General features: G+C 40.8%; 1 protein-coding gene across 1 annotated transcript in view; it reads right to left on the minus strand.

The window, feature by feature from the left end:
- Positions 1-22,031, minus strand: part of AASS (aminoadipate-semialdehyde synthase) — a 25,727-nt gene extending 3,696 nt beyond the window's left edge. The window contains exons 1-19 of the mRNA XM_010156460.1: positions 21,822-22,031; positions 20,498-20,674; positions 19,762-19,846; positions 18,975-19,042; positions 18,715-18,861; positions 17,645-17,723; positions 17,423-17,550; positions 17,118-17,266; positions 15,824-15,946; positions 15,560-15,671; positions 14,990-15,049; positions 14,829-14,896; positions 11,119-11,240; positions 7,769-7,898; positions 6,810-6,920; positions 5,331-5,439; positions 4,778-4,918; positions 2,738-2,905; positions 131-226 (exon numbers count right to left, since the gene is read on the minus strand). Of these exons, the coding sequence (XP_010154762.1) occupies positions 131-226; positions 2,738-2,905; positions 4,778-4,918; positions 5,331-5,439; positions 6,810-6,920; positions 7,769-7,898; positions 11,119-11,240; positions 14,829-14,896; positions 14,990-15,049; positions 15,560-15,671; positions 15,824-15,946; positions 17,118-17,266; positions 17,423-17,550; positions 17,645-17,723; positions 18,715-18,861; positions 18,975-19,042; positions 19,762-19,846; positions 20,498-20,674; positions 21,822-22,031 (2,283 nt within the window). The remainder of the gene's footprint in view (positions 1-130; positions 227-2,737; positions 2,906-4,777; positions 4,919-5,330; positions 5,440-6,809; positions 6,921-7,768; positions 7,899-11,118; positions 11,241-14,828; positions 14,897-14,989; positions 15,050-15,559; positions 15,672-15,823; positions 15,947-17,117; positions 17,267-17,422; positions 17,551-17,644; positions 17,724-18,714; positions 18,862-18,974; positions 19,043-19,761; positions 19,847-20,497; positions 20,675-21,821) is intronic.
- Positions 22,032-24,011: the final 1,980 nt, after the last annotated feature.

The following is a 24,011-nucleotide window of genomic DNA, read 5'->3' on the forward strand; positions in this document are numbered from 1 at the left end:
TCCAGAAACAAAAAGCAGAGAGGACCAGGATGCAACACAATATTCCCACCGCTACGCGCACCCAAGCCTAGCAATATGAAAAACATTAACAAAACAGAGGAAAGAAGGCAGAGCAATCAGAGTAACTCACCCAGGTTAGAGGGGGTGTGGTTGAGCTTAGCAAAGGATAAGGATCTGGGTTAATTAATCCTAGTTTTACAAAGCCTCCCATAGTTTTTGAGTATCCCTGAAATAAAAGAATAACATGGTTAAAAAATAATAATCACTTGAAACTGAGGTATTTCTCCTTGGTTGAAGTGCAGTGGTGGACACAACCACGATAGTCTTTAGTATTATTCCCATGAGAAGACAGCCACAACACCACAACGCCAGTGGTGTTACTACTACATAGTGGTACTTGCCCCAACCCCACTCCAACTCCCCCTGCTTTTTCAATACCCTCTTTAATGACTTGTTCTGCCATCAATATTCAATATTCTGCCATGGCAAGTAGCATTCGTTCATGAAATCAAAGGGCTCAGCTGGAAATATCCGGTTTTCCTGGAAAATTAATTCTGACCTATTAAAACCAGCACAAAACTCCAGCAGATCCTTACGGACAGGGTTATATGAGCCAGCTGGCCCATAAACAAAGTACTGAATACAGAGGGCTGAAGTCAGCCCACCCCAGTGCGACTGAATTGGGCTTGTTCAGCCTGGAGAAGAGGAGGCTCCGAGGAGACCTTCTTGCAGCTTTCCAGTACCTGAAGGGGACCTACAAGGGTGCTGGGAGAGGACTTTTTACAAGCGCCTGTAGTGCTAGGACAAGGGGTAATGGGTTTACATTGAAAGTGGGGAGGTTTAGATTAGATATCAGGAAGAAATTCTTCTCGGAGAGGGTGGTGAGGCACTGGAACAGGTTGCCCAGAGAAGCTTTGGATGCCCCATCCCTGGAAGTGTTCAAGGCCAGGCTGGATGAGGCTTTGAGCAACCTGGTCTAGTGGAAGGTGTCCCTGCCCATGGCAGGGGGGTTGGAACTAGATGATCTTTAAGGTCCCTTCCAATCCAAACCATTCTATGATTCTATGACTGTACGGGCATCAGATAAAGCGCTTTTAAAGATAAGAGTCTCGTGTGTTTGTATCTTTCCTTCAGGAATATCAGCGAGACAAGCAGGACAGCAGTGGAATGGTATTTAATAGGAACTGCGAAGCCTGCAATATGCTGCAAGATAGAAGAAGTCTCAACTGGTTTTTGCTTATTTTTGTTTGTATCCCATTGACACTCTCACACAGCTGCTGGATACCTGAAAACACTTATATGCAAGTGCCTAGAAACCCTGTAGAAAGCAGAATGGTGGAAATAAAACACCCTGGAAAAGGAGTAATTACCCTAAGGAGCCACCTCCACCAGCGCTAGGTTATCAGCTCAGATGGCCTTGCAGTGAGATCCCTCTGTGGTACGGCTTTTTATACACTATGTTCTGGCATGTAGGTACCACGCAGGCAGAGGTATGGCAGGCTCTTCCGCGCAGTCCTACCGACATCGCCTCAACCCAAAGCGATGGACCTGCTCCGGGGTTAAGAAAACGGCACTAACCACAGAAACAGCATCGCTGCGGCACACTGATAACAACTCTCCGGGTCACCCTGACATTTTTGCTTCTCCTTGTGCTAACACTTAGACAGAAGAAGAAGATTTCACCGAGGCCTCAAATGGAAGAGAAGATGCTGTCACATTAAGACTTCATGATGAGATAGATGCCTTCCACATATTTTTAGCTTCTGAAAACAGATCAGAAAGAGGCAAAAAGAGAGCTACTGCAATTTTTAACCCTTATTCTCTCACATCAGCCTTCCATCTTCTGCTAAGCAAGCCTCCCTCACAGAAATAAAGAAGTCCTGTTGTACTGCAACAGAGGAATTAAGAGGGAAAGGATGTACACATCATTCCTCAAGCCATGTACAAAACAATAACTTAAACCTTGACATAAACCTTAACTCAACAGACATATCATGACATCCATAAAAGCTTTTTTGAGCCTTCAATATGGTTTTGGGTTTATTCCTTCTTAATGCATATTGACCAACAAAATAATTCAAAAAAAGAAATGTGAAAGAAAAACTACTTTGTTTTGATTCTGCTTTGTGCACCTAATAAATGAAGGGAAAAGAGTCTATCAGTTAGGTGGAAAACACACTTCTCGACGTCCTATTTAACTGACCAAAACATTAAAGCTGCTCGAATTCAAGATTTCCAGTTACTTAATTAAAAACTTGCTCAGTTTGGTGGGAAAACATAATTTTTTGTAAGATTTTTACATGATGTTTTTCATAGTAATATAAGCAACAAACTGTAAGTTGACATTTTTACCAACTTCAAAGGAACAGTTCAATTCTTAAAAACACGTAACAGCAACACACATCACACAAACCTGTCAGACATTTTTTTAAATCTTTTGTTTATCTGACACCAAATACAGAGCAAGAGGAAAAAAGATACAGAGTATGCAAGCCAGCTGACCAGCTGCCTAAAGCAAGTAAAAGTATTTTTCTGGTTTGCAGCAAACACCTGTTAAGTAAACCAAATAAAGCTACATTTAAAAAAATGAGAAAAGTGCTTTCAATTATCTGTCAGCTGGGGTGGTGGAGAGCTCATAAACAGCAAGTACAGAGCTATAAAAGGCTGATTTTTAAATATATAGTTTTCTTGAAAAGACAACATTCATCTCTTGAGGAAAACAATAATAACAACTTACTTTGTATCTTAAGGTGCCTCTCAACAAAGTGTGAGCTGTCTGAATGCCATACGGCTCAGCATATTTTGTACTGTCTCTGTTAGGAAAGCCTTCAAGATTTAATCCTGGGAAAAAATCCATCGGAGTAACAGAATCAAGTAATGCTCCTCCAGCTGGAATATTGATAATCTAAATTTGTGAAAGAACAGCAGTATTATTTCGGTGCAGTGTTATTTAATTTGTTTTACAACAGAAAAGATGAAGCCTGCTCAAAATAGAAACAATATGCTTAGTGCTTCTGGTGCAAACCAGGGCCCAATCTAAAGCAGTTGCACAAGCCATTTAAGCATATCCTGTGGTGGGGGAGCATGCCCTGTGTCAGCCATGAGTAATCAAAGGACTAAAACTAACCATATCCTTCTCACACACACTGTTAATTAAAAAATTGGCAAGTTCCCATTTCACTTACATTAGTATAATTTTGGAGCACCTCCCCAAACTGTACAAGTGTGAAGGGAGATTCTGCTCATAGGCTCCCTGCTTTTTGGTCTATTTTCTATTCTCTTTTTTTTATGAGGAGGAGAAGGCAAATGCAAAGAGAAGGATGGGGGTTTGTTTCTTTTTTTTAATATTAAAATAAATTAAGTCATATCTCACTGATATAAAATTGCTGCCCATGTGTATGCTTACTCGCAGCTACAAAGCACAGAGAGAATGCACTGCTGAAGGAAAACAAGATAAGGTTGACTAGTTCTATTATCACTCCCAACCAAAGCCTCAAACCCTGTTTCCTTCACGCAGCTGACGCACAAATCTGCTACGCAGCAGCAATACAAAGTCATTTTCTGACTTCTGAGCGAAGGGGCAAGGTTTCCTTCCAGAAAAGAGATGAAGACTAATGAAGTCTGCAGCAATGCCGAAAAGATCTTGCTGTGTTTGTCAGGCAAGACCCTGGTGAGGAAGAATCCTACAGAACTGTCAATGACAGCTGAGGATATCGTGGCAAGGAGGAAGAACTGCACAATTTATTGGCAAGCTCACATAGTGCTCTCATAATTAATGATTCATATGCATGATCTAATTTTTCTTACAAATAGGTGAAGCAGGTCAGCATTAAATAAGAAACATTTTTGCATTCTCCAAGAGACCCTTTGATCTGAAACTTATGTGTGGTTGCTTTTTAAATAATGATCCAACGTACAGTCCCTGAAATTCTCCTTTTTTTACTTCAGTAAGAACACTAGAGCACTGAAATGTCATGATAAAACATCTCAAAAGATTTCTCAGTTTTGCAGATGAAAAAAAGTTTAAATAATTAGCTAAACTTTCCAGTGCTTATACAAGGCAGTCTCCTTGACATTTGAAGAGCCCCTGCTCAGTCACTACTCTGAGCAAGTGGGAGTGATCAAACAGATAGGACTGGAAAGCAGAAATGCGATAATGGCTCCCACTAGCTTTGCACAAATCAGTTACAATAAAACAAAAGCAGTGACATTTGCTAGGTTAAGTCCACTCTAATGACTCCTGCACAAACAGCAAAACAGAGCTTACATAAAACACATCAGAAAGCACTGTACACTTTCACCAAACTCGCTCAGTGGGTTATTGGTATTACAGATTGCACCAAAAGAAAAAAAAAAAAAAAATCAACAGTTCTGCTACACACTGTGCTAGTAGAGAATGAAGCTGTTGGGTTTACAAACAGGACTAGACAGAAACACAAGCAGAAGGATGCACACTCACCTTTGATTCACAGAGGCAAAGCCAGGGCAATTAAGTGGCAAAAGCAACACACAACAGGGATGGAAGCTGAATCCAGAACATCAATCTCAATCCAGTGCTTTTCTCATTAGAGCACGCCCCTTTTTTGCAATCAGATTCAATATAGTAGCAAAGAACTAAAATGGCAGCAGCCAGGCACCATCACACTCCAAACGCAGGACTAAATGATGTAGGCAACTTGCTTAGGGAACTGACTGTGACGTAAATCCCTAACTCCCTCCGTAGCCCAATACCACCTTCTTTTTCTGTTCTTAAATGGAAACGTTAGGATTCCCTCACCTCTCCATTTTTTAAATACGTAGCAGACTGGACTGTATTTAGCAACACTCCTTGTGGGCTCCAGCTGAACTTGTATCTCAGAGGATTGTCAGAGTGCTCCGGAGCTGGTAGGCCACCGCAGAAAGATGTGTAGGATACAACCTGTCAGATTTACCCACAGGAAAGAAATAATGAAGACAGATCAGGATGCATACAGTACAGAACTACCCTGCAGCATCTCCATTAGCTCTTAAACTTCCTGTTGATGTTATCCCCCAAATCAGAAGATCTACAGTGGAAAGGGGAAACCAGAATAATTTCACTGAGCAACAGTGTCAAGCTCTCACACTGCAGGCACTGTCCATAAAGAAGAGGAAGCCAAAACATACACTGGGGCAAAGCAGTCCTAGTTGGTGGTCTCACTGATTGGATTAGTTGGCACTAAATTCCAAAGAAAAAGTAAGGTGTCCAGAGCCCGTTACACATCAGTGACATGCCCCAAACTGGTTACCGTTAAAGAAACAACTTTACTAGTAAAATCTTGGCAGAACTATGCACTACCTGCCAACCTTACCGTAGCACCAACTTCTTTTGCCTTGTCAATACATTCCATCGCCAACATATGGTCAAGACCGGGATCCAAACCCATTTCGCTGATAACCGTAATACCAGCAGCTTCTACACTAAAAATAACAGAAATGCAGAGCTGTCAGAATATTCACTGTTACTGGCCTTCTTTCAGGAAATCTGTCCAACAAAGGCCCAACGAACTTCCCCCAACACGGTAAATTCTGGGCTCTGCAACTTGTGGGAAAGAAAAAAGATGAAGCAGATGTTAAAACCTGAACAGTGCCAGTTGTTCTAAGAACCATTCTACCTTGGTTTCTCTGACTTTGTTGCAACATCTAGGAGCTGGTGGAAAAAGAAATGTCTACCAGCTACTCCGTATCCCAGATTCTCCTGCACAAAATGCTATAATGCAGGAAGGTAGCAATGCAGAGGACAGTGCAGGGCTACTTGTAATTGCCCTAAACAGCTCCTGTGGGGGAGAAAGATTGAGAGGCATACTTTTCTAAATTACAAGCATTGGGGTTTTCTTTATTTAACAGTTGCCTGAATTCTCAAAGTATCTCACCACCACAAACTGAGGTGATTGATTTTATTTTCAAAAATCTATTTTTTTCCCCCCACAAATAAGAACAGTCTTCTTTGGATTTTTTTAGAGCATGATATGACCTCTTGGCATCACAGAAAGAAAGGGAGGGGAGGCCCCTAAACCTCCCTCATTGTCTGCAACACTGATTCTCTACCTGTCTAGCTTTCTGTTTTCTCATTTGTTGAGACACAGTATGTAGAATTCTCACCTCACTCACTTGAATTCACTTCAGAGTTTCCAGTACTGTGACTCAGACAAGCACCTTGATGAAATTCCATGCCCAAAGCAACTTCCAATCATATAACAAGTAGGACAACAGAAACATTAGAATAGTTATAACTGCCACCAATTGGAGGCTAACACAGCAGGCCTGTGCAAAAGAAGGTGGCATGAAGGAGGATATTAGTGTAGATACAGTAAGCCAAGAATGAGTTTTTATTAGGGGATGTACAGATGACAAACAAGCTTGCTGTCACTGGTAGAACAGGACAGGCTGCCTGCTCAGTTCAAACATCCTAACAGGTTTGAAAGGAGGGGGCAAGGCAATCAACATGAGCAACCTGGTGTAGTGGAAGGTGTCCCTGCCCATGGCAGGGGGGTTGGAATTAGATGATCTTTAAGGTTCCTTCCAACCCAAACCATTCTATGATTCTCTGATTCTCTGAACATGGAATAAGATGGGGCATGCAGAGGAGTACTAGTGTTTAGAGCACTAGTCTGACCAGCATGGGGTATGCACACATTTCTCAGCTCTGCTACAGCCTCCACATGCAACCGAAAGAGAAAGAAAGCAGAAAACATTCATCATACACACTGCAAGTGTACTGGACTGCCAAATATTCAGATAATGCACTGAAGAAGTAAGCAACACCTGGGAGATGCTACTCCTCTACCTACCTCTCCTGGAGTTCTTTCATAGCTGGGGTTAAGTAGCTGGCTGTTACCAAGTTCACTTTGTTATCAATACATTTCTTAGCCACCAAAGGATGTGCTGCATAAGGCAGCAAACTAGAAATGAAGGAGAATTATACAACATTAAAATCCAACCAGTTACCCGTGCTGTCACTGGAAAGACACTCACCAATGTTTTTTGTATGCCTACAAAAGAGCTCACATAAATGCAACAGTCATACCTGCCTTGCCCTGAGCAGTTTCATAACTACACAAGTGAAAGCTACCCTATCAGCAGAGCTTTGTCCTGCACCCTGTTCTGAGTGCATGCAACAACAGGGGAGTTGTTCTTCAGACATCATCTTTTGTCACACTTCTCTTTGTGAAAAACAAACCACTGACCTCTTTTCAAGGCCACCTCCTAAACAGGCAAGCTGGAGGTTTAGAAGATGCAAACTGTAAAACCACCCTTGGAAAAGCTTGCATTACAATGATCTTGCTGAAGTACTTTGTGAAAAGCATGCTCTACAGGGGAAGGAAACAGCACTCATGACATCTCTGGCAAAAAGGACAAAAATGGCAAGGACTATGGAGTCATTTCCTTCCCTGTTTCAATACCTGGAAAGAGATCTTTCTCAATGGAATATTCAGGAGAAATGACCAGATGCCAGAATTTTGCAAACATGCAAATCTGAGGACACAACTGGCCCCTCAAAGTAAGAAGCCCATCCAAATAACTGGTGAATGCTTCTAAAGAGACGCTGCAGTTAAAGCCCCTTTGAAAGTCCTGTTACCACGCTACATGAGAAGGCAGTGGTCAGTTACAACTATTCACATACACAAATATGATGCCAGTTCTTAGGCATTAAAAAGAAAGTTACCGTGCTGAGTTAGGTCAGTGAACTAAGAAAAAGAAGTAGCATGATGTAGGGTTGAGCCTATCACATTTTACACAGAATTCTGACCTGATCACAAGGTCGTGTTTCTTCACCAAAGAGGACAGCTTTTCCTCATGCTTAATGACATCCATATGAACTGAAGTAACGTTGCTGTACTTTTTTGTCAGTTGTTCAAGTTGTTCCTTCATGACAGATGCTGTTTTAAAAGTAAAATGCATTAACGCTTATCTAAAGATGAAGGTAATTCCAAAGCACTCCCATGTATAATTGTGCCTTACAATAGGCCTCCTTCTTCCCAAAGAGAAGCAGTTGCATGGATGTTTTCCTTCAGAGAAATCAGGCATAAAGCTCCTTATTCCCCTAAAGTAGTCACTTTTATTATCAACTGTCAGTGTCAAGTCATAGCTGCTATAACTCAAGCAAAAGAATCTACAAGGAATACTTACTCCCAGAAGGGAAGAACTCACTGCTAAATTGTGTAATGAGAACAGACTTGTAACCAGTTAGTAACTTTGTGGGTGTACTTAAAATCAACACAAATTTTAACTGCAGTTTTCCTATCAGCAAACTAGGTCAACACAAATTATTTACACAAAACTAGAAGTCATCTCCTTTCCTTACTTATTTGGTGGACAATCACACAGACTTCATCTTCACACTTTGACTGGGGGAGGGAAGTCATCCTTTACTTAAATAAGTCATCCAGTAGTCTGCTTAGCAGAACAAGGTGTAGGAGAAAACTAGAACACCAGAAACTCCCATCATAGTCCTAGATGGATTAAATACTCCTGGCATTCATGAGCTCATCATTTTGCTGAAGAAGCTCTGTACCACTAGAAAGGTAGGGGAAAAAATTAAAAAATAATTGCCTACCCCAAAAAATGCCTTTCCTTGCAGGTTTACAACCTCATGTGAAGTAGAATAATTAAACAGCATTGTAAGAGGCAGAGGTTTTATTCCTACATTGACTTTCACATGGAAATAAAGAAAAGGCATGCCTGGTGTTTCCCAATGTAATGCAACATTGTGTTCCACTGACCCTTGAGGTAAGATTGCAATGGGAAAATTCTATGGATGTGCTGGGTTTGGATTGGCATTAGTCTGCTGAAAACCAACCATTTTCCATTAGTGCGACAATTTATCTTGAGGCCTGAAGTATTTTAGGTCACTGTGCAGTACACATTTTCTCCTAGTTTTAGAAATGGTCACTTCTCTAACCTGGCCAAATAAATGCAGAGCTGAAATATTCAATTAGCTTTTGATAGTAGCATCTATTCCTGCAAATCGACAGAGGAGTGAGAAGCAAGAAGCTGCCTAGAACTTCAGGAGGGGAAAAAGTCCAAAGAGGAGAATTTGTTTTTCTTTTTCAGGCTGTGCTTGGTTTAAGTAAAACAGGAAAACCTTAAGTAGTTCTAAGATCTTGATGAACATGCTGGTCCAACACAGCTAACAGATTTAGTAAACAAACATGTGCTCAGAAAAGCTTACCCCACCCTTCATCTCACATAGCCATACATCTATATATAAATCTGGCTAAAACAAATAAATCTTTCAAAACTCTGTCACAGTACATGTTAAGAGAATTCCTATTTATAGCCAAGAACAGCTTAATAGCTTAAAATAAAACCAATTCACACCATTCACTATTTTCAGCATAACAAAGTTAAAAACATTAAGCCTTTGCTTAGGACAAATATGACTAAAAGGCTCAGATTCAACCTGACTAGTTTCAATATTTACCTACAGTTTAGTCCTACTAATCCTGCACATGCTAATATTATCACTAAAAAGAGACAAATCCAGTCTCTGCCTGGCTCCACTTGTTGCTTCCCAGTATCCTGCTCCTCCTGCCATCAGCACTTACCATTATAAGAAAAGCAGAACTGAAAAAGCAATCCAGATTAAAGCAACCAACCCGTATTTACAACATCTGACTGAAAGTGAATTGACTTCCCGCCCCAGCTCACCACGCTGCCAGCACAAGGACAGCAATGGGAACACAACCAGGAGTGGGCAAGGAAGGCCACAGGTGGGGCACAGACTTATGGAGAATTAAAAGCAAGTGTGCCTCTAACTCAGGGCTTTATTTCCTTATGGCCTTTCCAAAGTCAGCGGGAAATGAATACTGCCAGAGGGTGATTCTCAGTACTCAACTAATCAACTTGTGCAGAGAAAAAAGAGCTAGGCAAAATCATCTCCAAATTCAAACCGAAAGAAGTTGATTACATGAAGGTTTCCCAATTTATATTTTTATCATTTGTATTTAATAAAGTGGTGTAGTCTAACAGTAACTAACCAAACGTGGCACTGCAATGTGCATTCTCTGCCTTCTTCATCTACGTGCCTGCTGTCAAATATTAGCCAAGTAACATCTTTGTGTCTCTTTCTTTCTGAGCTTTTTGTTGTGTGTGTGTCCTGTAGAAACTCATCTTAAGCTACCCAGATAAGAGGCACCTGCTGTATTTTCTCAGCCCTTGGCAAAACAGATCTTCCAGTTCACCTGGTTTCCCTTACCGGTTCTGTACTGCAAAGACTAGATGCAGACTCTGTATGGACACTGCACATTGCTCTAATCCTTCCCTGTTCAACCCCTCTGGGAGTGCTAATAACAAGGATGCCCCTTCCTTAATAGTCCTCCTTCTTCTTCCTAGTAAATCTTTTCCCAGAGGTTAAAAGAACTATGGTCATTGCCACAAAGGGTAGCAAAAGCAGCCAAGTACGGAAGTAGCATGAGGGGAAAAAACAAACCAAAAAGAGTAACAACAACAACCAACAAAAGTACAACAGTAAGTTATGAAGGAAACCACTTCCCAGCAAAGTATCTTCCAGGAAATACAGCCTGGGTTTGAAATCTTGAATCACAGAATCAGTGTAAAGCCATCACTACAGAAAAGTGTTTCTGAGACACCCAGCCTAAAATACACTACCAAAAAGGAATAAACCAAAACAGAGGAATAAACAAGCAGGCATGTGAGGCAATGGGAAGGTTGCAGTCTGAAGGTTTACCACCACAATACTGCTTATAACAGCAGAGGCTTCACTCATACAGATGTCTATACAAATTTCATCTTCTTGTGTGAGGCTGAAAACACAGCCAAGCACCAACAAAAGTGACTGACCAGCCACAAAAACATTCCCAAGCCCAAAGCAGCTTCAAAGGAAAATTGCTTCTAATTTCCCTATAAGTTACACATGCAAACAGTAGACTTTAACATGGCTATGTCATTTTCAAATTGATTATATAAACTCAAAATGCTCAGAAAGCTATAAAATCCTTTTCTGCTGTGCATAATAACAAAGACTTTATCTGTTCTCAGAACCAGATCCATTTATTACTTAGGAGAAATGTTCTGCCACACTAGCATGTTTAAATAAAACCTAATATTTCAATGAAAAACAAGCCAAGTCTTACATACCAACTGTGATGTCAACGTTGGAATCTCTAGTCAGATATTCAAGTACAGGGCCCGAAACATAGCCAGATCCGAGCAATAAAACCCTCTTCTTATTACCCATCTTCAGCAACTGAGCGTGTTCCCTAGGAGGTGTTACAGGCAAAATTTAAAAAAACACACAGAAGAAGGAAACTGAAGCTCCTACAAGCTAACAGGATGGTTTAGTACGTCTACAAATCAAGAGCTCTATTCAGACCAAGAGTCAAGTTCCCGGCTTTGTAACCCAAGACTGGGCAATCACCATCTGGTACTGCTTCCATTCTCCTGCCGCATACCTTCCAGTTTCTCTCCTCTAATATAAACATGATCAAATCCATCAACATCTCCGCTGCTTCTCCAACTGCTACTGGCTGCTCAACACATTTTTCCTCAGCTGTCACTATATTTTTCTCAGTGGCCAAATTACTGTAACCCAATCACTTGAGGACTGCCAAGTCATGTCATGTTGGGCTGTCAGAAAGGGATTCCAGGCTCTGCCTTGCTCCCTTTACACCACAGGTAACTGTTAAAGTACACAAAACCAGGCTGGTGACAGCGTATTTTAGGCAACTTAAACGAGGTTCATATTAGCCTATCATTAAAACATGAGTCAATGAAAGTCAAATAAAAGTTAATATCCAATTAAAACATCCTCTTTGGAGACAAGAACTCCGATTTGAAAACCATCACAGAGTTGAAAATTAGGATTCTAAACCCCTTTTTCTAAAGTACTATCACTATGCAGGTAAAGGAAGCTGTTCATTGTCCTATTCTTAAACCTAATTAATGGAACTGAGGTTTGGCTTTTCTTATGCTTTATCTTGAAAACAAACTTCCATAAATAAGTAGGACCTTCGGAGATACAGACTTTCCTTTCCCCTTTATCTACTGGGAGCTTACATAGGCACATGCTGCTTTGTGGATTATGCTACAGAAAGAATCCTGACCTCTAGCTGACAAGTTCATGTCCACTTTGCTTAAAGCTATCGTCAGGACCAACCATATGTCTACTAAATAATGTTTGGTTCAGACCTTTTTGAAGCTACACATGGCATCCATAAACCAATTTTTGGTTGTGTTTTTCAATTAAAAAATGGCCATAATAATGAAGGAGGGTGCTGCAGCATGCCAGAGCAATACCTAACAGCATGACGAGAGGTATTGCATAACCTAAAGCATGGCATGAAGCACATTTTGGGTCACAAGGTCTCAAGCAATAGCGTTGAAAGACTACCCTGAGTGAAGAGAGTTAAATCAATACCAAATACATTTGTATCATATGTCTGAAGGACATTCCAGACTACTAACTGTATCTGAGTATTTGTAAAGCTTGAATTATTCTCCAAAATTCCAGATGTTTCATTCTTCCTTCCTCCAGTTCCAGGCTTAATTAATATTTTTTTTTAAAGTCATTCTTTTAAATTATTAAATCTGAGTGGGAGCACCCATGTATCACCTCTCTAATCTAAATTATTACTATACATAGTAGTAATACAAGTTTTACATAGTAAAACTTGTTTTACATAGTAGTTCATACAAGTTTTACAGAATTGATTTTTCTTAGACGTTAAATCATGATTTAATCCATTCCCTGAAAGCCTCCTAAGTCCATCGTATCCTTTCACATGAGAAACTCAAGGATCTTACTACTATTACTACCAGTTCTAACACAGCACCTTCCACAGCTACACCCTCATGGGCAATGGAAGAGAAAGAATTCCCCTCCACCCCTTACTTATAGGGAGCAGCAGTGACATGCAGGAGCTTGGAGCAAGTGTTGACAAAGGGAAGACTTCCTATAGGAAAGAAAGTTGGACTTTGCAATCCAACTTCTTATCATATTTATGAACAACTTCCCCAGTGAGGAGAAAGTCACACTTGGATCAAACGCAGCATATCTACTCTAGGACAGGCACAAACATGAGCTGCCAAATGACCCATCAAATGTGGGAACAGAATTTGCAGAGTCCCAAAAAAGAACATTACAGATTATGCCTATTCTCTACATACAAATGTAAATAGTTCCGTTATGTTAAACTATGAATAAATCACATTACTACTTAGAGGTTCACATTGTTAATGGGATATGCCATTGCAGCTGTGGATGAGGAACCAGTAGCAGGTATGAAGCAAGTAAGGTGGAAAAGATGGAGATAAAGTCAGCAAATCAAATTGTTCCTGCATTCTAACGACACCCAAGACAGTCCAGCTCATAGCCAGACAGGCTGGCTATGTCTGAAATGTTCGTGGACATCCAAAGGGTATGGGCAATTAGTCTAAATAGAGCCCTCAGAAACTAAACTAGACACAGCATAACACTTTGTTAGAGTAATGACACAAGCCACATAATTCCTACAGGCTCCACACAAGAGCCTATCTCTAGCTAAACATCACACCTTAAGCGGTACAATGTTTGCTTTCATTTGCATTGTCTCCAAAGTTTGCAAGGTAAAGGAGGGAATTGTTAGCAGGTCTTGCTTTTCTGGCAGCTAAGTGAGCAACACCAATGAACAACTGAACATCACATACAACACACAGGTCTGCAGAAATATCAAATATCTACCCATAAAACCCCCTTGGGAATGAAGTCTCCAGGTGGTCAGGGTAGTTCACACAAGATCATGCAAGCGATTATGGAGAAAGCAAAAAAAACTCAAATGATCGTGCTGTGTGAAGAATAAGAAATTTTGTTACTGAGAGGTTCTTGAGGAGATCTACTGAACAGCACACAAGGAAAATCACTGTGAGCTGAAGTCTTTGAGAGGCAAACAGCATGTTACTTTGGGTGGAAAATACGCCTATAGTTCATCATGCACAAGTTCATAGCCAGAACTCCCAAAGTCCCCAAAGGAAATAGGAGAAGTTTGGCGTGTAAAAGTCAACACACCATGATTTTAGTGCACAGTGCACGCAGTGCTTGTGGTCAGACCAAGCTGAGCTTTTACATGATGTACAGTGCAGCTGGCATCGACCACGAACTTGAAGCCAGAGGTACCCACTTACTGTCAAATTAACTTTTTTCATAGGTAAACTATAGGTGTTTGTTAATAACAGGGAGCAAAGGGAAGGCATATCCTAATTATTTATCCTTTTGCTAGTTTAATCCATTCAATGCCACTTCTTTCATGTTACCACTGGAAAATAACTACTGAGACAGGGTATGGATGAAATGGTGGCTAAAGCTATAGCTACAGGAATATGAGGAAAAGTCTGAGAGTCCCACAGAGGCTCCTTAATACAACCACCCACAGAACAATGGTATACAGCACAGCACTTAAGCCATACTAGAGGAAATAAGATTCAAGGTATATTAGGGAGCCTTCTCCTTCCAGCCATTCCTTTCAAAGGCCTGTATGTTATGCCCATTTTAAAAGGGCAAGGACTAACAGAATCATACTGGCATGTGGCTGTTTCTTGCCTCTGGTGAAAGAGTCTTCATAACATTAGAAAGTGAAAAATTACCACTTTCTCAAATTCAATATAAGTTACTAACAACACATGTTAATGCTTTAGGCAACGCACATGATGAAAGAAGGAAATCATCAAGCAAGGAGACATGTAGACACAGTGCAATATAGCAGTATTCCACCTAAAGTCAAGAGTAAAGAAATGCAAAAAGGGAGATAGAATGAAGATAATTTTTTTTTAATTTAAATCCTGAACCAAATAAACATTAATAAGCTATACATTACCTGCTTTCTCTCAGTTTCTGGATATATTCATACTTAGCTGTCAGTGAGCCATTGGATGCAATCACTGCCTAGAAATACATAAAACAAATGTTGAGGTTTTTTTGTACTTGTACGTTTTAGAGCAGAGGAAGACAAGCTGAGAGCCAGATTGCAATACTTACATCTCGAACAACAGGTGAGTAATTCTGGCTTTCAAGAGGTTCTGAGCCTTCTGATAAGAGCTATGGAGATAAGTTATTTCAAATCAGGTCATTTTATTTCCCTTTTTTTTTTTTCTCAGAGTAAAGCATCAAGGTTTTAAGCAACAGTTAAATGCAGTAACAATATAAATATCCTGTAGATCACAGATTCTCCTGGCCCTGATCAGTGTCATTTGACTTTCATGAAAATACAGGAATTCAAACAGCAGTCTGATTGTCAGTGATTGTTGAGTGCCTTAAGAAAATCAGATTTAGACATCTACTGCAGGGTCCAGGAGCAATGCCAGAGTTTGCTTCCTGCCCACAGAAAGTGTTTTTGACGAATCCCTAAGACATACAGGTCTCATTCACAAGTTGCTTTTTGAAAGTATTACCTCAAGACTTAGAAAGCTTTTTTGCTTTTTTTGAAGTACAAAGTCTGTTATGTTCTACAGCAGATTCTTTTTTAATTTATACAGGAGACCAGAAAAGCAACAAACAAGCAGACCAAAGTCTGAGCCTTTTACCTTCTTGTTGGACATAAGACCTTACCATCTCTTCAATATATGGGAAAAGCATATCGCCAAAGTACTCTGTTGCTTCTATAGGAAGCTGTGCTGGCAGATTGTCGATGGAACACATCAGAATCCCAGAGCCTTCAACACTGGAAGACAGAACACAGCTCTTCTAAACTACTTCTCCTTGGTACCTGAAAGTTACCACCTTTCAGAAGTGTTTTAAATATATGATTTTTCAATATAATGTTTCATTGTATAAATAGCAGAGGAAAGCAATAAAAATTAAAGGCTCTCCCACCTGTCATGAATAATATGCTGGCCAGCATCATACATACAAAATGGACTGTCAATTGTGGTACACTCTGTCATAAATTCTATAGATCCTCCAGTGTCTGCTGAAATGTCACATATTGCCAGAAGTCTAAAGCAATCAAACAAAAAAGACAAAGGAATAAAGCATTACCCAGATTGCTAAGAAACATAGGTATAAATGTTCACATGTGAACAGGAGTAAAAGAAATGTGTGAAGATCTATCAAACTTGTAGTTTCATTCATCTAAACAAATTCAGAAGTCAACACAACACAGTCAATGACACCCAGAAACATCATGGAAATCTGACTTCAATAGGGCCAGATTTCCATTCACATCAACAGGATCCATATTTCATGTGTAACTTTTCAAAGACCAAAAGAATCCACTCAACCATCATTTTTCTCTGTATTCCATGTGCTGCCAACACCTCGCATTTGTTATCCATCTACCAATTCTGCCAAGCCGTCACGGGGAAGTCGTACACTAGAGCAACTTCACCGTCACGAAGAGAAACTAAAAGTGGCTGCCTCCGGTCGGTTCACAGAGAGCTGGTGCAGGTGGAGCATTCATTAGCCTAACTCTAAACATCTGCCTTCACTCAACATTAACACTTAAATTGTTTATTTGTCATGTGAGAGAAAGAAAGGTGTTAAGAGTGGGCAGAAACAAAGACCTATTTCCTCACCGGAATGTATTGCCATATCCTCCCCACATCCATCCCTAGGCCAGTCTCCCAGAGAACTACACAGGGCTATTAGAGAAAGGGTGGCTCCCACCCACACTGAAAGAAGACTAACTCTGGATTTACACCCCACGTTCCATCCTTAAAGCTATTCAGGATTGCGAAGCATTTCTGCTACCTGCCACAGAAATCAGAGGTGTTAAGGAACAGTTATTGAACCTGTAGAAGTCAAATGCCAGGGTAGGCATCTGCTCAGGCATAGAAACTTCCAGCAACAATGGTGCAGTAGGCAGATTTCCCAGATGTCACACTGTCTGTATTGGATTCTGCACATGGATCAATGGCAGAACTACTTTTGCAGAAAGACGGCCAATACCCGTCAATCATTTGTACTGTGGTGTTTTCAAAAACTCCAAACTGTGAAAACAAGACTGCAAAGCACAGAAGAACAAAAGCAGAATCAATGGGGCATTGTGGAACGTGCAAGAGGAACAACGTGAGAAACAGAACCATTTGGTAGATACTGTGAGACTGCCTAACATTACAACTTAATCATGGTGCTGCAGAACTGTTACGAGCGAACTGAGGTGTCTTACTTGTGTGGCAACTCAGGGCAGCCCTCCGTTGCACCAGCAGCAGATCTAACTGGCACCAGCAGCTTCTGAGCATCCTGACGACTTAACAAGCGAGGAGTGTGTTGTTCCCAGTATATGCCATTAATTAAACAAGTTGTGTAGGGTGCAATCTGCAAAGACAGTTACAGATGCCTGATGTTTTCATTTAGCACTTTAAGAAGCTGAAAGCTAAATGAATGCTCCCTCAATTGACAGATATGCAAAGGTGTGGTAACTACCAACACTCTGTGGAAAACCTTTCATAAAAGAACAGAAGAGATGCTCACATCAGTGTTAAAGCGAGAAGTGTAAAGTTCTGGATGTTTATCATAGTCTACTGGATCATACAGTCCATCACGTTTCCTTACAAGATGATGGTGACGACTTAACACTGTCCCATAGACTTTTCTGAGGTCTACAGTTAAAAAAATAAAAAATAATAAAATTAGCTGTTATACTTGGACAAAAAGGGTTCCAGTGTTTTCAGTCATACTATTGTCACAGCATACCTCCAGATCTGGAAACTTCCTTTAACTCATGTGGTTCCACAAACTCACATGGGAGGGCATTGAACATTTCTTGAGCACCCTGTAAACCATAACGTAGGATTCAGAGTGAGCAGAGAATGTAAAGGTAGCATAAGACTGCTCCTTTGGTGCGTGAAAACAAATGGAAAAACGCCAAGCACAACTTGACAGTGCTGCAAGAGAACACCTTCAGATTGTACAAACTGTTTCACACATAGCCCCACTTCTCCAAAACCAAGCTGCCTGGGCTCTATGTACAAGGAATTCACATCATTCCCAATGACTGCGGTATGCCTGACCCACAATCCAATGCCTGGCTTACATTTCTAATGGCAGAGCTGGGAGGCCTCAACTCAGCCACAACAGACGGTTTTGCTGCCACTCTGAGAAGCGGTTTCTGTTTAGGGAAGACCTCTGAAGCCACTCCTCACCAACAGGCTGTTCTAAAGGCAAAGAACTTCCAGATGACTTTCCCAGTGAGCTGTGATCACAGAACACAGTCTTTTAGGACACGCCATAGTTTTGTCCAGAAAGCACACGTTTACGTAGGCAGTGATTTCAGTTTTTAGCAAGAGCCCAGTTAACTGATCTTTTTTGCTAAAACCAGGAGTAAGACTTTTCCTTATGTTGTAGAAAATGGCTCTGAATTCCAGCACTTGTGAGCCAAGTCCATGCTACAGAAACAGATATAAAAACTCAGCAAGTATCAGAAAAAATAATTTTCCCCTATATTTTAATGGAGGATTCAAAGTACCTTGTGAGCCCAGTGTCAACAGAAGGAGACAAAAATCATGCAGGTGGGAAAGGAGAGGGGAGCAGTAAGACTTGACCCATTTTTCATAGTAAGGAGTTAGCATGGTCAGCCTTGTCAGGCATGATCTCATCTTAAAGACATTAGTTCAGGGTACTTAAAAATTCTTACCAGCAAAGGAAAACCTGAAGTCCAAGCAAACAAAATGAACCCATCAACCCATTTAATCTGCTATATATCAAGTGCCAAGAAGTTCTATTCAAAATAATATAGCATTTCATCTTGAAGACAGAATTCTTACCTTAGAAACATTACCAGTGCCTGTGAACACAAATGTTAAGGGCCCAACTGACTTTGGCATCAATCCCAGTGAAATTTCATACCCGGCATCCCGTACTGCCTGCACAGCCTGACTGCTATTCCTGTAGTTATGTGCCATCCCAATGTGCTGCAATCAAAAGCACAGAACTATCAAGATATTCTCCACATTCAAATACAGATAATTAGCAGAAGCCCAAATGTCATTTTGCTAAAGAAAAATGCATACACATCTACTCTTACCATGAAGGGAGTGTGATGTCCCAGGGCTAAAAATCGTAATCCCAACCCATGTAGAATGTTGATCATTCCTATGGTTAAAAAAAGAAAAGAAAAATCAGACCATCAGTGTTAATAATGAATATGCAGCTCGAAAGTGCAGAGACTGAAGTTAAAATCATCCCGGACACTTCTGCCAGTGTTTTAATATTAATACTTGGCTTCTGAAGAAAGTCTACATAAAACCAGGGAAAGATAAAGTCAATAGCAAGCCATGACCTTAAATCTGCTCCTGGCCCACATTATGCATTTAATACTCAGATATCCTTTTATGAGATGCATCCACATCACCAGATTGCAAAGAAGGAGATAATAAAGACCGTCTCCTGAAGAAGCAGAGCTGAAGTTCAGTAGAAAGGAATGAGGCCCGCGCCTCACAAAAATCAAAGTAAACAGATAACAGTGACAAACAGACATTGCTCAAACTCACAGGACTGACAGCAGCCATTTCTTTCAAAAGCTATTCAGTTGGTGCCTTGACATTTAGTCTGCCTCAGATTAGTTGAATAGACAAACGGGACTTCAAGACAACACAAAATAGAAGATTTGCCAGGAATCCACAGGACTATTTGACATGTAGTCTCATCAAAAGTAGGGAGCACAAAACAGAATGGAAAAAAGCTCTTAAAAGCAAGAGTTAAAAATGCAGTTAAAAACGCATTGCACGCCTGAACTTTCAGGAAACGTAGACAACCAGAAGTATTACGGGAAGTTACTTGTTGCAAGCCTGCCTTTACTTTATGCACTATACCTGCTACACCAGCCCACTTTCCAAAGGCCACAACTCGCACTCCTTTATGATCAACCATTTTTTCATAGTCAAACAGTCGAATTTCCTGAAAATACATAGCAAACTGAGTATTAAAATTTCCAGTGAATGCAGCCAGTGGCACGTTGCTCTCCCAGGAACTACCTTTGCATTTGCCTTTGTCATCCTTCATGACAGAGGCTGATGGGCGTATACGAGAAAGGCAAATAATTCACAACAAGATTTAAGTATTAAAAAAAAAACTAAAGGTTGCGCTGAATTCTTGATTTAAAGAGTCTGCACTGCCCGTGTGCTCTTGACACAGAGCTCCCCGACATGCCACTCCAGCTGCTGCAGACCTGTTCACATCCTCTGCAGAGGGGCTGCTCATTTCTGAGTGAACCGGCTGCCTCCCTCTGTAACGACCGATACGCACTCTAGCTTAATAACTTTCCAACAAGCCTTCGTGCTCACGCAGCACGAACCTCTCTTGAGCATACAATCCTCGCAACTCATCTGCCTTACGCTCATAAACAGAGTAGCACTGCAAGGACGAGATCCTCTGAGCAAGAAATACTCAGCTCCAGGAAAGGATACCAAAAACCATCAAGTACCTATCTACAAATATGCATGCTGACAGAAACCATACTAGGCAGCAAGCTTTCCATCACACTTCAGCATTAAATTCAGTTTCCACCCCATGCTCATAGCCCATTGTTTTCGCTATGACACAATTTACCTGTCTTAGAATCTCATCCAAAAGGGGCATGTTTGCCTCTTGGGCTTTAATAGTGTGAGAGAAGAAGGCATAGTTCTTTTTAGGGATTAATTTGTCCTCTGGAGGTCTCTTCACACCTACTATCAGAGAAGCCTCGGAAATATCTTCTTGAATAATGCCACCTGCTTTGACGTAATCCTACGAAAGAGAAAAAAAATCAAAGTACATTTTTCTGGGATTTTTACATATTCAGATCTCAGCACATAAGCAACTAGAAGAGAGGACAAACTGATAATTCTACAAAGCAGGAAGAACTTACCGCATGTCATACATTCATGAACCTCTTTTGATAAAGGAGTGTCAAATATCAAACTGAATTTCCATGCTAATATGCTATTATACAAGGCCAAAACATAGTTATGTGTCAGTAAAATCCTCCATCTTAAATTCAGACTACAAAAAGGATATTTTACTACATTGAAAGTATCTTAGAGTATTGCAGAAATGAACAGTCCTTTGTAATGTGTTGAAATACTTGGAAATAAGTTTAGAGAAATCTGACAAATTAATCTGAAGACTGGTGAAATGTGATTTTATAAAATTGTGAAAGACTAAGTCCAAGCTGCACAGCAACTTCTAAAAGAATATCTTTCCATATCAAATTTTATTTTTCTTCTCCCTTATCTCAAAAACGTATTGAAATTTCAGCTTTCAATATCATAGTTGTGTACCTAATGTGATCTGTGCTCTGGTGAAAACCAGCACTGTGTCTTAATTAAAAGGTGATGTGCAAGTCATCACTAATTCCCTACTTGTGTTTCAGTTGTTATCTGTCGGCTCAGATACCTTACAGCAGAGATTTACTGCTGCTACAAGAACTGTAAAAGCTCAGTCCTGAAGCTCATGGCATTAAAGAAAAAAAAACCTCTCTCCTCATTTTACATAAGGAATGGGATTGAAGGAGGAATGGGATTCATCAGATTTGTCCTTCCTCTTCTTTTTAAAATATGATTATTTTTAGAACATTGTCTCCATACAAACAGAAGACAAGACCACCAATGTTAAATGAATTCCCAAGTTTCTACTTCAAGAGCACCTAGAACTTCTTCAGAGACAGATGAAAGGGCAAGAAATCAGTAAAAAAACCTCCAAAAACCCACTAGTGTGCAACATTACATTAAAAGGCTAAACAAACTACATTTTCTCACTACTAGGACACAATGACTCATTTAACAACAAAATTAATACTACATTTTCTCATCTATATCCCTTGGATATTATGTTTTTGTACTATGGTTAATAATTGAACTGTGTTTTGCTTATCTAACTCATAATGGGACCTTACCTTTTCATGGATGGCTCTCCGGTTCGATGGCTGCACCAAGACCTTGTATCCCATCTGTGTCAATTCCTTAACATGCTTCGGCGCTAGAGGTGCTCTTCTTTCCCACGCATTAACATCTTCCCTCCTGATTGCCAGCACAGACTTACGATGATACCAACACTTAGCGTGATGGAACGCACACCTGTTTGTGTGACTAAAGGCTCGGAGCATGGTAAAGCCTAATGGCAGCAAAGACAAAGTAGTAAAATAATATATGTATATGTCTGCTTCAAACATCTTTTATGCAAAAGCTCTGGTCTCCTTTAACATCTGCTGTAAAACACAAACCAGATACTTCATACTCTTATTACTCTTATCACCCTACTTTTGTGAGACACAAATTTACTTCCAGTGTACTTCATTGCAACTTGGTGTGGCAGGGTGTTGTTACAGAAACAGATTGTTTGTACTACTGTAAAGGAAGGCTTTTAATGTGTTTAATGTACCAAGTTTTTAATTACGCAGCTTAAAAAGGATGCTGGAAACTTAAAGATACCAATTAAATTCATTTGCCAGCATAAACATGCAAAGACCAAGCACTTAATCAAAGCTTGCATCAAGAACAGCTACAACTAACACAGAAAGCAGTCAGAACACAGGCTACAATGCAAGCAGTTGATTAAGAGAGAAAGCCCACTATGTAGGACCAATGCTAAGTAATTTCACATAACTAATTCTTACACAAGCTGAAAATTGAAGGCAAGGACAAGACCTTAACTACTGCTCAGCAGTCAGCATCTGTGTGGCCAAGAGTGACAGGTTTTCTTCCAATCAAAATCTTTTGCAAAGTGGAAAAGCTTCATTAGGACAGATTCCCACTGCAGAGGATTATCCCTTTATTTTCTCTCTTCTCCTTTTCACTCCTACTGAGGCATACATGCCACTGCTCATCTCTGCTGTGAATGGCAAGGGCTCTGCATGGGTTCAGCACCAAATACCTAGCAGCCTAAGGACTTAGAATATTTATGACATTAAAAGATGTAGATCTCAAAGATACAGTCTTCAAAGATGTGAACTTTCTTTCCAAAGCAATTTTAACTGATAATTACATGAATCTCTGTATCCAAATCACTTGGGAAATCGTGTTTGTCCTCATCCCTCAACCTTGTAAAATCTCCATATGTCTAAAGCCTTCAAAGGTCCTATTTAACTCCAAGCTTGCTTAACAGAAAAATACTAACCCACAAAGGAAGTCATGAACAGAAGAACACATTTCTCAATGTTAGCTCCAAGTGTGATCTTCCTACCATCGCTAGATTTGTCCACCAGCAGAAGTTACTGTACTGTGTAACTGTTGGAGTTACGACACTGCTCTTCAGCATACTATGAGGATCCCCAGAGAGCATGTCGGTACCTCTCAAAAACAGCCCAAGTCCTGTCACACAGTGTCACTATTACTGCACACTGAAACGCAACGACGAGGGCAGATCATACCAACGCACTGTGCCTCATACCCAACCTTGCCACAAAGCAAATTTCCCTCACACACAGGAGGCTTCCAAGAAGAAAAATGCGACTTCCGAGTGCGAGTGAGCTGCCCTGCACTCACAGCATGAGGGGCAATCAGGGCAGTCAGCAAACACTCCAGGTGACCTCTGGCAGGCCAGAAGTCGATAGCATGCCTCCATCTGTATGCTCAGGCTTAGCCACAGAGATACTGATATCCTGTTGCAAAAGTGAAAGTAACTTTACAATTCAAAGCCTGCCGACCTGGTGAACCCTCTCTGGCCTCCTCAGCACACAGGCTGACGGAGAAAACCCAACAGCACCGGCACTGGTTCTTCACCACCCATGCTGTTGGGGCTGCACACACAGCTCTAGAGCTTCCCTGGCACTAAAACAGAGCTGAGTGATATAGCAATGGCAAAAATAAAAAAAAATCAAGGCATTTGATTACAGCACACAATTTGAACACAATATTACGTCTAGAGTGAGCTGAATACACTTACACGGGCAACTTGTGCCTCCACTACCTGAGGCCCAGCCGAACTAAAGTGCCTGGCGCTGTCAGCGGGTTTCCCCGCCTGAACCTGCGGGTCTCGCAGGGCCCCTCCAGCCTCCCGCGAGGCGGGCCGACGCGCAGGGTTTGAGGAAGAACCCCCCTTCAGAGCGGCAAGGCGGGCGGGCAGAGGCAGCAGCGCAGCGAGCGGG

Source organism: Eurypyga helias, unplaced genomic scaffold (assembly GCF_000690775.1).
Source record: "Eurypyga helias isolate BGI_N326 unplaced genomic scaffold, ASM69077v1 scaffold348, whole genome shotgun sequence".
NCBI lineage: Eukaryota > Metazoa > Chordata > Aves > Eurypygiformes > Eurypygidae > Eurypyga > Eurypyga helias.